At 38.3% G+C, this 17,694-nt stretch overlaps 1 protein-coding gene across 1 annotated transcript in view; it reads left to right on the forward strand.

Moving 5' to 3' along the window:
• The window catches only part of UGGT2 (UDP-glucose glycoprotein glucosyltransferase 2), a 991,813-nt gene that overhangs the window by 140,386 nt on the left and 833,733 nt on the right, over nt 1-17,694 (forward strand). Inside the window, exon 8 of the mRNA XM_053707835.1 lies at nt 13,964-14,064. Within this exon, the coding sequence (XP_053563810.1) occupies nt 13,964-14,064 (101 nt within the window). The remainder of the gene's footprint in view (nt 1-13,963; nt 14,065-17,694) is intronic.

The raw sequence follows: 17,694 nt of genomic DNA on the forward strand, positions 1-17,694 counted from the left end.
GCACTAATAGTTACACACAAGCGATATTAGGCTTATCGTGGCTGTTTCCGCGCATTGGAAGGATCGCTCGTATTACAAGTTGAAAGTAAATGCGAACATGTGAGCACGATAGCGATTAATGCTAGAATAAACTGTTAACTGTTATGCAAAGCAAAGAAGTGTCACCAAAAAACATCATAAATGCATTTAAGGTACAGTTACAAAAAGTTATAAGGGCTCAAATATATGAGGCAGGCAAAGGGCTTTAACATAGAGATACATACATATACATGTCTAAAAAAAAAGTGTGTATGTATGTGTATATATGTATATATATATATATATATATATATATGTATGTATATACACTGTGTGTGTGTGTGTATATACACTGTGTATGTGTGTGTATGTGTGTGTGTATATATATATATATATATATATATATATATATATATATATATATATATATATATATATATATATATATATTGTGTATGTATATGTGTGTGTGTATGTATATATGTATATATATATATATATATATATATATATATATATATATATATATATATATATATATATACCCATAACCCAGAGACAGAACTTTTCTTCACTTTCTGCGATGTGATTTTTTTAGTGAAAATTTTTCTGCAGGTCATTTTTAAATAAAATAAAATGATAAATTTGTCAGTTACACTAAAGCACCAGATCAATTGCAATGTGTTGGTTAACTGGAGAATAAAGCAATATTTAAAGTTGTATAATCTAGTGCAGTAGTTAAAAATTGCATTGCAAATTAGCTACAGACAAAAAAAGTAATTGTAAAATGTCTCTTGAATTAATTTGTTTCCTTTTCTCTCTTAGTCTAACATAGAAATGTAGTAATAAAAAAGGTGCATTGCTCATACGAACATCTTACATTCAGAGAAAAACAGCTTTGCAGACTGTGAAAAGCTAGGGAACGAGCTTGCAAAAATCTCAGAGCCAGACAACAATCAATGCACTGCTGCTTTGCAGCACTACTGCATATTTGATTGTTGTCTTCAAACAGCACTTTGCTCTGGATGCACTGTGTTAAGGAAAATTTATACAATGCAGCCAGAGAACAGCTCAGTTTAAAAAGAAGAGCCCAATGTGGAGCAGCTCTGAAAAGTTAAAGTGCTAACAGTTCCTGTTCTTTCTGCAGACATGCTGCATTTTCTGCGATGACATCTCAGATCACTCTATGTTCTGCCTTGGGGTATATATATATATATATATATATATATATATACACACACACACCTTGCTTACAGATGAATACATATTAGCCAAGAGTCTATACCACTATCAGAATTCAGTGTACACTGCTGCAGGGACTGTACTAATGACAGGTTTATGTCACCCAAATGTATTAGTTTTTCTAGTGGCTACTTAGGGTATTTAACTGTTATTTTTCTCACTAACTAAGGTGGATATCATTGTTTATTTACATTATGATGGATAATAAAGGGTTATTATCATATTGACTTCCCTTACTGTGTTGTGTCTCTGATTATCCCTATCCATTCAGGGTCTGTTAATATCTATTTGATCATTTTTATAGGAGGTTGCTGGCTAAAGTACTCCTTCTTCTTTTTTTTTTTTTTTTCTTCTTCTCTCTATCTTATTTTTTTATTATTCCCAGTACCTTCGTGCACCCCTGGATGATTAATATATTCTTTCCAGGAATCCTTATTTAATATGATGTGGAGTGTTTGAGCTGTGCAATTGACCTTTATTATTTTTATATATATATCTTATACAAGAGTATAGAAAGCGCTGGATATTATAGTTGGTTTGTACATTATATTATAACCATATAAATAAAAATGTATATACAGTATATAGATGTTCATAAAACTCTCATTAGAGCTCTAAATATATGTTCTACTTAAAGGAAACCCAGGTGTATTTCACAAAGAAACGTTTCTCCTTTAGATCAATATATGAAGGTCCTCTTGTTTAATCCACTTTTGGGTGTCCACTTACTTTATATTACCACAATCGGTATGAGGTAAGTGATAGACGCATCTGATGTATCTGCCTTGTATTTGCCTTTTAGAGGGACTTGTTTGGGAAGATAATGCCTCTTATCAGTGGTAGAAACCTCCAAACTGTGTATTTTTCTCAGATTGGTCACGGTTTATTCTTGTTGTTCTCATAGGAGAAATGAGAAAAAAACAGCAAATAGTGTAATACTGTTTATTAAAGGGACATAATACTCATATGCTAAATCACTTGAAACTGATGCAGTATAACTGTAAAAAGCTGACAAGAAAATATCACCTGAGCATCTCTATGTAAAAAAGGAAGCTATTTTACCTCACAATCTCCTCTGCTCAGCAGAGTAAGTTCTGTGTAAAAAGTTATACTCAACTGCTCCCAGCTGCAGGTAAAAATTTTTTAAAAAATGAAGAAATGAACAGCAGCCAATCAGCATCAGCAGTGCTGAGGTCATGAACTTTTACTGTGATCTCATGAGATTTGACTTGACTCTCATGAGATTTCATTGTAAACTTCCTTTACTTGATTGGTGAAATAAGATGAGTGCACGATGCTCATCCCTTCAGATGTCCCAGGATAGACACACTAAAATGCTGCTTAGAAATCCTTTACAATGGGAGGTGGCTACTGAGGAACTTTTGAGGTAAAATATCTTTCTTTTTTACATAGAGATGATCAAGTGATATTTTCTAGTCGGCTTTTTACAGCTATGCTGCATCACTTTCAAGCGTTTAAACATTTGGGTATTATGGCCCTTTAAAATTACAACCTAAAACACATTTAATACATCACACTCACATTTAAAAACCTCATGTATAAGGTATTTTTGTATAGCACATAAAAACAAATGTTGGCGTTCTTTCACAGATCCCAATAGTAAAATCTCTCTCCCACTGATCTTAGTCCCCTGATGTTATAACAGGGTATAGGTGTGTCTCTGGCAATGAATCGTTTCAGTATTTATGCTTAACTCCCAAGAATAAAAGTTCACAAATACGCTTTAAACAGCAAAGGTCTGTATATGCAGACCACAATCTCGCTACCCTTACTCGTTTCGAAGGTCAGTAAAGCTTTCAAAGCGCCTTCTTCATTAGAGGTTTCTGGCTGCTTCGTCTGTCTTTGTGTTTAAACTGTCTAGGCGTCGATACGTCATAGAGGGCGGACTTCCCCTCATTGGTCAGAATTGCAGCCACGTGAGTGGGAATCACCTAAGTCACGTTATGCTACGATACTCACTCCTTATATTCCCCAAGGCAGAACAGTGTGCAATGTGCGATCTCATCGCAGAAACTGTAGTGGGTCTGCAGAAAGACCGTCCGTGACAGTAAAAAATAAAATTGCCTGCACTTTTAATTTTTACCTGCGGGTGTCACTGTTCCGTTCTATCACAGTGTAAATATTTACTACTTTCCTCTCTTTTCAATTTCCTACCACTTCCTGAACTCCAGTGCGGTACAGGGAAACAGCCCATTGCAGAAAAGGTAAGTCAGGGCTTAACAAATATATTCTAGCAGTAAAGGAGCCAACCAAAATACTTAGCAGACAGATTTAGTTTTTATAAATAAATGTGTGTTAATATATAGGTGTGTGTGTGTGTTAATATGTGTGTGTGTGTTAATATGTGTGTTAGTGTGTGTGTGTGGGTGTTAATGAGTGTGTGTTAGTGTGTGTTGTATTGCAGCCTTTTTATGAGATCCAAAATACTGAAATCCAGACTTGGGATGTAGGAAAAGGATAAAGACAAAACTAAGAAAAAGTATAATCAAAAATACATGTAGGCATACAGTTTGAAAGAACATCTGATACTACTGATGATTGAAAAACATACTTAAAACATATAACATATATAACAGTAGGAATATCCATATAGGAAAAGATTAAAAGAATGAATAATAATAATAAAAAAGGGGAACTCTATACCATTTAATGATCTGTGTTCCAAGGGAATGCTTTAACAGATGTAACTGAGGTTCTTCTGTGTATATTATCAAATGTGATGAATCAGGTTTAATCATTCTCTCCCCTTTCTTTTTGTTATGATTGGCGTTACAGCCTGACTTCTCTATGATGAAGAAAAAAGTATTTTAGGATGAGAATGTTTGTCTCTAATATATATATATATATACGAACCGCATATCACTATGCTGTAATTTGGCATATTTTTTTTCCTTAATTCCAATGTTTAATGTGTTCTCTCTTTTTTTTGTCAAACATGGATACACTGGTATTTGAAAATGATAGGAGTACACATCCGTTTAAGATAGGAGTATTTGTGTATGCTCCTCTATATCTCTATATATAGGTTTATACAGCGAACACCAAATAATGTTTTTCTAATTATGGCTCACATCTTCTTTTATAACCAATATTTCTGCGTGCAAAGGGGTATAGAGGATTACGATTCTGTTCTGCCTTGGGGAATATAAGGAGTGAGTAGTAAGTAAAGAATGGAATCGTAGAATAACATGACGTAGGTGATTCCCACTCACATGACTGTAATTCTGACCAATCAGGGGAAGTCTGCCCCCTATGACGTATCAATGCCTAGACAGTTTAAACACAAAGACAGACAAAGCAGCCAGAACCCTCTGATGAAGAAGGCCCTTTGAAAGCTTTGCTGACCTTCGAAACACGTAAGGGTAGCGAGCTTGGGGTCTGCATACACAGACCTTTGCTGTTAAAAGCGTATTTGTGAACTTTTGTTCTTGGGACTTAAGCATAAATATTGAAACGATTCATTGCCAGAGACACACCCTATACCCTGTTATAACATCAGGGGACTAAGAGATCAGTGGGAGAGAGATTTTACTATTGGGATCTGTGAAAGAACGCCAACATTTGTTTTTATGTGCTATACAAATACCTCATACATGAGGTTTTTAAATGCGAGTGTGATGTATTAAATGTGTTTTAGGTTGTAATTTTAATAAGCAATATTACACCATTTGCTGTTTTTTCTCATTTCTCCTATGAGAACAACAAGAATACACAGTGACTAGTCTGAGAAAAATACACAGTTTGGAGGTTTCTACCACTGATAAGAGGCATTATCTTCCCAAACAAGTCCCTCTAAAAGGCAAATACAAGGCAGATACATCAGATGCGTCTATCACTTACCTCATACCGATTGTGGTAATATAAATTAAGTGGACCCCAAAAGGGGATTAAACAAGAGTACCTGCATATGTTGATCTGAAGGAGAACTGTTTCTTTGTGAAATACAACTGGGTTTCCTTTTAAGTAGAACATTTATTTACAGCTCTGATGAGATGCCTACACAGAAGAACAGCCTATACATACGGTCTGCCATCCACATTTGTTCAAAGCAGTGGACTGAGCGAGAGCACTCGACGAAGACCAAGATCAAGTGGCTAATTGTGAGAACATTACACTCTCTGGGATCACAGATCCATTTTCTATGTTTGTCTTATTTTGTTTTTAAAAAAAACAGCGCGCCTTTTTATCTCCTTGTGAGATACCATACTAATATAATATAATGTACTAACCGACTATAATATCCAGCGCTTTCAATATACTTTTGTATATGGTATCATTGTTAAAAGAGATGATTCTTGAGGAATATCTCTTTGTTTTTAGAATCGGCTGCAGGTTTTATATGTGGTATAGTGCAATCCACCTCAATTGGATTTGTCACATATTGTAATTACTCCTATATTACCCATACTGGGAGCGCTCATATATCTTGGGGATTCCTTTGGCTTGTCAAGGACTCCTACTTGTTTTATATATATATATATATATATATATATATATATATATATATATATATATATATATATATATATGTGTATATATATATGTATGTACATACATACATATTATTCTATGGGAAGAACATTGGAATTGGAAATATTATTTATAATTTCGGGTTAGCACACTTGAGAAAATGCCATTGAGTTAACGCGTGAGTAGGATGTTTTATTTTTTTTCGCCACTTTTCTTTCTCCATTAAAGTCTATGGGGGAATATGTTTGCGTAAACAAAAACGTTTTACTTTCAACTTGTAATACGAGCACTACACGATGCATGCAAAAAGCTTACTTTTAAATAAGTTAGCGCCGGAGTGATAAATAGTGCTCTACTCGTAACCTGGCCCATAATTTATCACCCATAATGAATATAAAGTATTCTCACATAACTATTTGGATACCAACTGGAGATGCTTTTTTAACTTAGTAGTGAAATACCAATATGATGTTTGCTTTCTTTGGGTTAGGGGTCTTAACATTTTTACATGAAGTAAAGGGGATATATTTTGTCACTAGAATGCCCCTTTAAAATAACTTTGTTAACCTTTACTTTTGATCTTTCTGACAAAGCTGATTTATTTTTTGATCTCTATTTTCCTTTATCTGCTACGCTATATAGTGATAATGCTGATGGTTGAGTTTTGCCAAATACATTTATTGCATCAGTTTTTGTAGCAAACCAGACTTCCCTGGCAGGTATTAAAGTAGGGATGTCCATAATCTTTAAGTGAAGGGCCATTTCTTTATTTCTCTTGTAAGGTGTATCCAGTCCACGGATCATCCATTACTTGTGGGATATTCTCCTTCCCAACAGGAAGTTGCAAGAGGACACCCACAGCAGAGCTGCTATATAGCTCCTCCCCTAACTGCCATATCCAGTCATTCTCTTGCAACTCTCAACAAAGATGGAGGTAGTAAGAGGAGAGTGGTAAAATATAGTTATTTTTTTCTTCAATCAAAAGTTTGTTATTTTCTAATAGTACCGGAGTTGTACTATTTTATCTCAAGAAGTATTTAGAAGAAGAATGTGCCTGCGTTTTCTATGACCTTAGCAGCTTGTAACTAAGATCCACTGCTGTTCTGACATATGTCTGAGGAGTGAGGTAACTTCAGAGGGAGAATGGCGTGCAGGTTATCCTGTTATAAGGTATGTGCAGTTTTAAGTTTTTCTAGGGACCGGATTAATGTAAGTTAAGCCTAAATACAGTGATTTAATAGCGACTTGTATCAGGCTTACTATCAGAGATATATACTCTTATAAAATGGCAATATAAAACATTTGCTGGCATGTTTAATCGTTTTTATATATGCTTTGGTGATAAAACTTTATTGGGGCCTAGTTTTTTCCACATGGCTGGCTTAATTTTTGCCTAGAAACAGTTTCCTGAGGCTTTCCACTGTTGTAGTATGAGTGGGAGGGGCCTATTTTAGCGCTTTTTTGCGCAGTTAAAATTACAGTCAGACATTCAGCTTCCCTCGGCAGTCCCCTGCATGCTATAGGACATCTCTGAAGGGCTCTAAAGGCTTCAAAAGTCGTTTATTGAGGAAGGTAGGGCCACAGTAGAGCTGTGGCAGTTGTGACTGTTTAAAAAACGTTTATTTCGTTTTTTTGATCCGTTTTTTTTTGCATTAAGGGGTTAATCATCCATTTGCAAGTGGGTGCAATGCTCTGCTAACCTGTTACATACACTGTAAAAATTTTGTTTGATTTACTGCCTTTTTTTTCACTGTTTTTCAAATTTTGACAAATTTGTTTCTCTTAAAGGCACAGTACCGTTTTTTATATATGCTTGTTAACTTAATTTAAAGTGTTTTCCAAGCTTGCTAGTCTGTATAAACATGTCTGACATAGAGGAAACTCCTTGTTCATTATGTTTAAAAGCCATGGTGGAACCCCATATGAGAATGTGTACTAAATGTATTGATTTCACTTTAAACAATAAAGATCAGCTTTTGTCTTTAAAAAATTTATCACCAGAGGATTCTGTCGAGGGGGAAGTTATGCCGACTAACTCTCCCCACGTGTCAGACCCTTTGACTCCCGCTCAAGGGACTCACGCTCAAATGGCGCCAAGTACATCAAGTACGCCCATAGTGATTACTTTACAAGACATGGCGGCAGTCATGGATAATACACTGTCAGTGGTATTAGCCAGGCTGCCTGAATTTAGAGGAAAGCGAGATAGCTCTGGTGTTAGGCGTAATACAGAGCATACAGACGCTTTAAGGCCCATGTCTGATACTGCCTCACAATATGCAGAAGCTGAGGAAGGAGAGCTTCAGTCTGTGGGTGATATCTCTGACTCAGGGAAACCTGATTCTGATATTTCTACTTTTAAATTTAAGCTTGAGAACCTCCGTGTACTGCGTAGGGAGGTTTTAGCTGCTCTGAATGACTGTGACACAATTGCAGTGCCAGAGAAATTGTGTAGACTGGATAAATACTTTGCAGTGCCGGTGTGTACTGAGGTTTTTCCAATACCTAAAAGGTTTACAGAGATTATTAATAAAGAGTGGGATAGACCCGGTGTGCCGTTTCCCCCCCCCTCCTATTTGTAGAAAAATGTTTCCCATAGACGCCACCACACGGGACTTATGGCAGACGGTCCCTAAGGTGGAGGGAGCAGTTTCTACTTTAGCAAAGCGTACTACTATCCCTGTCGGGGACAGTTGTGCTTTTTCAGATCCTATGGATAAAAAATTAGAGGGTTACCTTAAGAAAATGTTTATTCAACAAGGTTTTATCCTGCAGCCCCTTGCATGCATTGCTCCTGTCACTGCTGCTGCGGCGTTCTGGTTTGAGTCTCTGGAAGAGGCTTTACAGGCAACGACTCCATTGGATGACATACTTAACAAGCTTAGAGCACTTAAGCTAGCTAATTCTTTTGTTTCTGATGCCATTGTTCATTTGACTAAACTAACGGCTAAGAATTCTGGATTTGACATCCAGGCGCGCAGGGCGATATGGCTTAAATCTTGGTCAGCTGACGTGACTGACTTCTAAACTACTTAACATTCCCTTCAAGGGACAGACCCTATTTGGGCCTGGTTTGAAGGAAATTATTGCTGACATTACTGGAGGTAAAGGTCATGCCCTTCCTCAGGACAGGTCCAAATCAAGGGCCAAACAGTCTCATTTTCGTGCCTTTCGAAACTTCAAGGCAAGTGCAGCATCAACTTCCTCTACTACAAAACAAGAGGTAACTTTTGCTCAGTCCAAGACGGCCTGGAAACCTAACCAGTCCTGGAACAAAGGCAAGCAGGCCAAAAAGCCTGCTGCTGCCTTTAAGACAGCATGAAGGAACGGCCCCCTATCCGGTAACGGATCTAGTAGGGGGCAGACTTTCTCTCTTCGCCCAGGGATGGGCAAGAGATGTTCAGGATCCCTGGGCGTTGGAGATTATATCTCAGGGGTATCTTCTGGACTTCAAGGCTTCCCCTCCACAAGGGAGATTTCACCTTTCACGATTATCTATGAACCAGATAAAGAAAGAGGCATTCTTACACTGTGTGCAAGACCTTCTAGTTATGGGAGTGATCCATCCAGTTCCAAAGCAGGAACAGGGACAGGGATTTTACTCAAATCTGTTTGTGGTTCCCAAAAAAGAGGGAACCTTCAGACCAATCTTGGATCTAAAGATCTTAAACAAATTCCTCAGTTCCATCATTCAAAATGGAAACTATTCGGACTATCCTACCTATGATCCAGGAGGGTCAATATATGACTACCGTGGATTAAAGGATGCTTACCTTCACATTCCGATACACAAAGATCATCATCGGTTCCTAAGGTTTGCCTTTCTGGACAGGCATTACCAGTTTGTGGCTCTTCCCTTCGGGTTAGCTACAGCCCCAAGGGTTTTTACAAAGGTTCTGGGATCGCTTCTGGCGGTCCTAAGGCCGCGGGGCATAGCAGTGGCCCCTTATCTAGACGACATCCTGATACAGGTGTCAAAAAAATTCCAAATTGCCAAGTCCCATACGGACATAGTTCTGGCATTTCTGAGGTCGCATGGGTGGAAAGTGAACGAGGAAAAGAGTTCTCTATCCCCACTCACACTCACTTCCTAGGGACTCTGATAGATTCTGTAGAAATGATAATTTACCTGACGGAGTCCAGGTTATCAAAACTTCTAAATTCTTGCCGTGTTCTCCATTCTATTCCGCGCCCTTCGGTGGCTCAGTGCATGGAAGTAATCGGCTTAATGGTAGCGGCAATGGACATAGTACCGTTTGCGCGCCTACATCTCAGACCGCTGCAACTATGCATGCTCAGTCAGTGGAATGGGGATTACACAGATTTGTCCCCTCTACTATATCTGGATCAAGAGACCAGAGATTCCCTTCTCTGGTGGCTATCTCGGGTCCATCTGTCCAAAGGTATGACCTTTCACAGGCCAGATTGGACAATTGTAACGACAGATGCCAGCCTTCTAGGTTGGAGTGCAGTCTGGAACTCCCTGAAGGCTCAGGGATCGTGGACTCAAGAGGAGAAACTCCTCCCAATAAATATTCTGGAATTGAGGGCAATATTCAATGCTCTTCAAGCCTGGCCTCAGTTAACAACCCTGAGGTTCATCAGATTTCAGTCGGACAACATCACGACTGTGGCTTACATCAACCATCAAGGGGGAACAAGGAGTTCCCTAGCGATGTTAGATGTCTCCAAAATTATTCGCTGGGCAGAGAGACACTCTTGCCACCTATCAGCGATCCATATCCCATGTGTAGAGAACTGGGAGGCGGATTTTCTAAGTCGTCAGACTTTTCATCCGGGGGAGTGGGAACTCCATCCGGAGGTGTTTGCTCAATTGATTCATCGTTGGGGCAAACCAGAACTGGATCTCATGGCGTCTTGCCAGAACGCCAAGCTTCCTTATTACGGATCCAGGTCCAGGGACCCGGAAGCAACGCTGATAGATGCTCTAGCAGCGCCTTGGTTTTTCAACCTGGCTTACGTGTTTCCACCGTTTCCTCTGCTCCCTCGACTGATTGCCAAAATCAAGCAGGAGAGAGCATCGGTGATCTTGATAGCGCCTGCATGGCCACGCAGGACCTGGTATGCAGACCTAGTGGACATGTCATCCTTTCCACCTTGGACTCTGCCTTTGAGACGAGACCTTCTACTACAAGGTCCTTTCAATCATCCAAATCTAATTTCTCTGAGACTGACTGCCTGGAGATTGAACGCTTGATTTTATCAAAACGTGGCTTCTCCTGAGTCAGTCATTGATACCTTAATACAGGCACGAAAGCCTGTCACCAGGAAAATCTACCATAAGATATGGCGTAAATATCTTTATTGGTGTGAATCCAAAAGTTACTCATGGAGTAAGGTTAGGATTCCCAGGATATTATCTTTTCTCCAAGAGGGTTTGGAAAAAGGATTATCAGCTAGTTCTTTGAAGGGACAGATCTCTGCACTGTCTATTTTTTTGCACAAGCGTCTGTGCGGATGTTCCAGACGTTCAGGCGTTTTGTCAGGCGTTGGTTAGAATCAAGCCTGTGTTTAAACCTGTTGCTCCCCCATGGAGCTTAAATTTGGTTCTTAAAGTTCTTCAAGGGGTTCCATTTGAACCTCTTCATTCCATAGATATCAAACTTTTATCTTGGAAAGTTCTTTTTTTGATGGCAATTTCCTCGGCTCGTAGAGTCTCCGAGTTATCTGCTTTACAATGTGACTCTCCTTATCTAATCTTCCATACAGATAAGGTAGTTCTGCGTACAAAACCTGGGTTTTTGCCTAAGGTGGTATCTACTAAGACTATCAATCAAGAGATTGTTGTTCCATCATTGTGTCCTAATCCTTCTTCAAAGAAGGAACGTCTTTTACATAATCTGGACGTGGTTCGTGCTTTAAAGTTTTACTTCCAAGCTACTAAAGATTTTCGTCAAACATCTGCTTTGTTTGTGGTTTACTCTGGACAGAGGAGAGGTCAAAAGGCTTCGGCAACCTCTCTTTCTTTTTGGCTAAGAAGCATAATCCGCTTAGCCTATGAGACTGCTGGACAGCAGCCTCCTGAAAGGATTACAGCTCATTCTACTAGAGCTGTGGCTTCCACTTGGGCCTATAAAAATGAGGCTTCTGTTGAACAGATTTGCAAGGCGGCGACTTGGTCTTCGCTTCATACTTTTTCAAAATTCTACAAATTTGATACTTTTGCTTCTTTGGAGGCTATTTTTGGGAGAAAGGTTTTACAGGCAGTGGTACCATCCGTTTAAGTACCTGCCTTGTCCCTCCCTTCATCCGTGTACTTTAGCTTTTTTATTGGTATCCCACAAGTAATGGATGATCCGTGGACTGGATACACCTTACAAGAGAAAACACAATTTATGCTTACCTGATAAATTTATTTCTCTTGTGGTGTATCCAGTCCACGGCCCGCCCTGTCATTTTAAGGCAGGTCAAAATTTTAGATTAAACTACAGTCACCACTGCACCCTATGGTTTCTCCTTTCTCAGCTTGTTTCGGTCGAATGACTGGATATGGCAGTTAGGGGAGGAGCTATATAGCAGCTCTGCTGTGGGTGTCCTCTTGCAACTTCCTGTTGGGAAGGAGAATATCCCACAAGTAATGGATGATCCGTGGACTGGATACACCACAAGAGAAATAAATTTATCAGGTAAGCATAAATTGTGTTTTTTCTATGTGCACAGCTGGTTAACAATGAATTGAAACTTCTATTTGAACTAATAAGCATTTCCTTAGCAGAATATCACTTGGTATATACTTGCTTCAATTACTTGGATCATCCCCGCATGCAGGGCCATCTTTAATATTGACTAGACCCTGGGCAAACATTTTCTCCCCCCCCCCCCCATGCAATTTCGCTCTCCACCCCAACATCCCAAAAAACAACTAAAACAATTTTTTTATATATATATTTTTAATTATTAGCCCAGCAGTGGATCATCCACTGCTGGGCTAATCATTTTAAAAAATAAATAAAAAAATTGCAATATGTGAGACTGGACCTAAGCAGTACTAATAAGTAAATAAATATATAAATTCCTCCACTGTGGATTAATTTAATATGCTTTTGAATGTGATTTTGGTGTGAGGTTAGCTGGTTGAAGAGATTTAGGGCAGCCAACAGGAGCAAAGCAATTAAAGACTGAGGAGGAAGCATGGAGGTGCAGACAAATATAAGTTTACTGACTGGAACAGCAGAACTACTATGGGAAGCTGTAAAATCTGAAACAGAGAGAAAAAAATATATAAAAATAAACCTTACCTTAATGTGTGAAGTATCAGCATGACACTATACATCAGCCACAGCAGCACATGTCACTTCTTTGCTAGGAACAAGTTTCCTCTCACCCTGCACTAGGCAATGCTGCATGGTGATGTGCGTGTGTTCACTCACTTATTCTTCCCACTGACTCTTTTCTACAAAGCACTGGTCTCCTAAAAAACTTCAGTTGGTTGATCTTAGGGCCACAGCAGAAAGAGCAGGGCTAAGGGGACCAGCAGACTAGATGCTGTCTTTCCAAGACTGCATGGATACGGTGTGAGATGAGTCACACAGCCTCAAGACTGAAGTGCAAATGTCGTTTTATTTTTATGTCAAATCATTATATTGCAACTCAATCAAAAGCTTAGCAACGTTATGATAAACATGATTAATCTTGTTTTTTTCTAAATGTTTTCTTTTTCTCATTGATACATACCATAATAGTTAATTACTGTGTTAAGCTATTTCTACTTTAAAGTTTCAGTCAAGTCAAAATTAAACTTTCATGTTTCAGATAGGGCATGCAGTTTTAAACATCTTTCCAATTTACTTTTATCATCAAATCTGCATTGTTCTCTTGGTATTCTTTGTTGAAACCTAAACCTAGGTAAGCTCATAAACTGATTTCTACCCATTGAAGACCACCTCTTATCCGTTTTTTACAGTTACAGTGCAAGTTCATGTATGTCATGTAGATAACATTGTGCTCACTCCTGTGGAGTTATTTATGAGCCAACACTGACTAAATATCAAGTCTGTCAAAAGAACTGAGATAAGGGGGCAGTCTGCAGAGTCTTAGATAGAAGGTAAACACAAATTTAAAAAGTTTATTAATATATCAGTGTTGATTATACAAAACCGGAGAATGGGTAATAAATGGATTATCTATCTTTTTAAACAATAATGATTTTTTTTATCATTTGCAATAATCTGACATACATCTCTTTTCTTAGACAAATGTATCCTGATCTGAAAGACAATCTTATGGAGTTTCGAAAACATCTAATTGAAAGTACTAATGAAATGGTGCCTTTGAAAGTATGGGAATTGCAAGGTGAGTTTGTGCTTCTATAAAACTTTAAACTTGTTAATGACTTCACTATTTTCTTCAATAACTCAGTGGCAGAAGCAGGTTAGAGGCCACTACTCTCCCATGAACGCTCTCATACGTTTTTTTTCCTGTTTTTTTACAGTACAGTCTGAAAGGTTAGAACATTTATTTATTTTATTTATTTTATTTTGATCAAACCCCGGAGAGTGCCTGGATGTTTTTGGAATTTATGCTGCTGTTTATGTGCACCCTGGAAGCTGCCTTAACTATTGGGAGTGCTGGTGGTCTGTGGTTATATTGCGCTATATATATATATATATATATATTCCATATTTATTGAAAGTGTACAAAACATACAGTACTTTTTACCCTATATAACAAAGATATCAACTATGATATTCTTAGTATTTAGCACAGAATGATTTGATATGGTTTCAGGAAGATAGATCACCAAAGTATCAATCATTATCAGTTCCGTATCATTTTGTCCTCTATGTATTATTTTGTCTTCCATGAGTATCCAATGAGGGCAACCATAGGGCCCAGACTAAATTATCAGTGCCTGCTCCATGTAGGTGTAGTATCTAAAGGTCCATATTACCTGGAAAATCAATTGAGGGCATATTGTACCTTCAATTATTTTTTCCTTTAAAATTGTGTTCAGCCATAGGTCATAGGCCACTGCACTTTTCACAGTAAATCATTTACAAACAGATGGACAATACTACGGGGTGGTAACTTGTTTAATTATAGATCTACTAAATGTTACCTTGTACTAGCATGAAAATGATTTACATAAATTGTGTACTTTAAGGACTCGTAAAGCCAGTCGTGTTTTTTTTCCCCTATACTTTTTCTTACTGGGGTAGTGTGCTTGAATTATGGATGCAGTGCTTTAGGATATATTTTATTTTTAATTTTATTTATGTTGTACCTTATTTAGGTTTGATGTACCTATACTAAAGGGGGGGGGGGGTATAATGTTGACCTGACCATAATCTTTATCTGATTTCTTATTAGTTACTTTATGATAGGCATGTACATACTTACATTGAGATATAACAGTCTGTGTTATTTATATTTGTTTGTACACGTATAGAAAATTATATGCAGAGGAAAACGTGATACAATATCTAGTAATATTCTTCTGAGGAGATTTAAGTATCTAATTTTATTTGTGTAATGCATACAATGGGCTCCATTTAAGAAGATGTAAATGCAGCTTAGGAGCGCCTTTGGCTGCAAGTTCGCCCAAGACTGCTGCTTCTTAACCTACAACACCAACTCAATCCCACCCAGACTTCTCAGATTGACTGAGTGCGAGCAGTGGGCGGCTTGTGCAATGATAATTGAGGTCCACATATTGCTGCCCGTTAGGCGTGATGCCTGACGTACAGGGGCAGAGATTCCGCCCTTGTCCACCCAGTCTTTGGTAAATCTACCCAAATGTTCTCAGTTACAATAATATCTTACAATGCAAGAATTTTTATAAAAAAAGGACACAGTAATTCATACTTAACCAATTGAATATTGAAGGTGTTCATTTATTTTAGTAATGTTTAGACATGGCCGTTAACTTATTCTGATATGTCATTCTATAGCAGGACAACAGGAAGTTTAGTGCCCATATATTTTCTTTGGATATTAGAAATTTGGGTCTTTTTTATTTAATAAATCTGCTTTATAAATTATAATTAACTGAGCAGAATTCATGCTTAACCACCTTAAGGCAAGAGAGACGGGGCTGCACATGTTTGAACAATAATACACAATTACATATGCTGTAGCCTTGGTTCGGGGGGCGTGCTGAATGGTTGCATAGCTACATTTAATTACAAATTTGAAGATTAAACAAATTAATTTCTCCAACATTGGTGTGTCCGGTCCACGGCGTCATCCTTACTTGTGGGAATATCTCTTCCCCAACAGGAAATGGCAAAGAGTCCCAGCAAAGCTGGCCATATAGTCCCTCCTAGGCTCCGCCCACCCCAGTCATTCTCTTTGCCATTGCACAGGCAACATCTCCACGGAGATGGTTAAGAGTTTTTGGTGTTTAAAATGTAGTTTTTTATTCTTCTATCAAGTGTTTGTTATTTTAAAATAGTGCTGGTATGTACTATTTACTCTGAAACAGAAAAGGATGAAGATTTCTGTTTGTGAGAGGAAGATGATTTTAGCAGACAGTAACTAAAATCGATTGCTGTTTCCACATAGGACTGTTGAGATGAAGTAACTTCAGTTGGGGGAAACAGTTAGCAGACTTTTCTGCTTAAGGTATGACTAGCCATATTTCTAACAAGACTGTGTAATGCTGGAAGGCTGTCATTTCCCCTCATGGGGACCGGTAAGCCATTTTCTTAGTCTCAAACAGAATAAAGGGCTTAATATGGGCTATAAAACTGGTAGACACTTTTATGGGCTAAATCGTTTGCTTTATTTGGACATTTTATACATGTTTATGCTGATAATTCACACTTATAAACTTGGGGAACGTTTTTTAACGTCAGGCACTATGTTAGACACCTTTTCCAGTCAGGAAGGGCCTTCCCAGTTGTAGGCTGAGCCTCATTTTCGCGCCATTACTGCACAGTTGTTTTTTGAGAGCAAGACATGCAGATGCATGTGTGAGGACCTGAAAGTGTTTGGAAAAGTTCCTAGAAGGCGTCATTTGGTATCGTATTCCCCTCTGGGCTTGGTAAAGTCACAGCAAAGGCTGTAGCTGGGACTGTATAGGGGTTAAATTTGTAAACGGCTCCGGTTCCGTTATTTTAAGGGTTAAAGCTCTGAAAATCGGTGTGCAATACTCTTAATGCTTTAAGACACTGTGGTGAAATTTTGGTAATTTTTGTACAATTCCTTCATACTTTTTCACATATTCAGTAATAAAGTGTTTCTGTTTAAAATTTAAAGAGACAGTAACGGTTTTGTTTTAAAACGTTTTTTGTGCTTTATTGACAAGTTTAAGCCTGTTTAACATGTCTGTGCCTTCGGATAAGCTATGTTCTATATGTATGAAAGCCAATGTGTCTCCCCATTTAAAATTGTGTGATAATTGTGCCATAGCGTCCAAACAAAGTAAGGACAATACTGCCACAGATAATGAAATTGCCCAAGATGATTCCTCAAATGAGGGGAGTAGACATGATACTACATCATCTCCTACTGTGTCTACACCAGTTTTGCCCACGCAGGAGGCCCCTAGTAATCTATCGCGCCAATGCTTATTACCATGCAACAATTGACGGCTGTAATGGATAACTCCATAGCAAATATTTTATCCAAAATGCCTGCATATCAGAGAAAGCGCGATTGCTCTGTTTTAAACACTGAAGAGCAGGAGGGCGCTGATGATAATTGTTCTGTCATTCCCTTACACCAATCTGAAGTGGCCATGAGGGAGGTTTTGTCAGATGGGGAAATTTCAGATTCAGGAAAAATTTCTCAACAAGCTGAACCTGATGTTGTGACATTTAAATTAGAGCATCTCCGCGCACTGCTTAAGGAGGTGTTATCTACTCTGGATGATTGTGACAACTTGGTCATTCCAGAGAAATTATGCAAGATGGACAAGTTTCTAGAGGTTCCGGTGCACCCCGACGCTTTTCCTATACCCAAGCAGGTGGCGGACATAGT

This window comes from Bombina bombina, chromosome 3, assembly GCF_027579735.1.
Source record: "Bombina bombina isolate aBomBom1 chromosome 3, aBomBom1.pri, whole genome shotgun sequence".
In the NCBI taxonomy this organism is placed as follows: domain Eukaryota; kingdom Metazoa; phylum Chordata; class Amphibia; order Anura; family Bombinatoridae; genus Bombina; species Bombina bombina.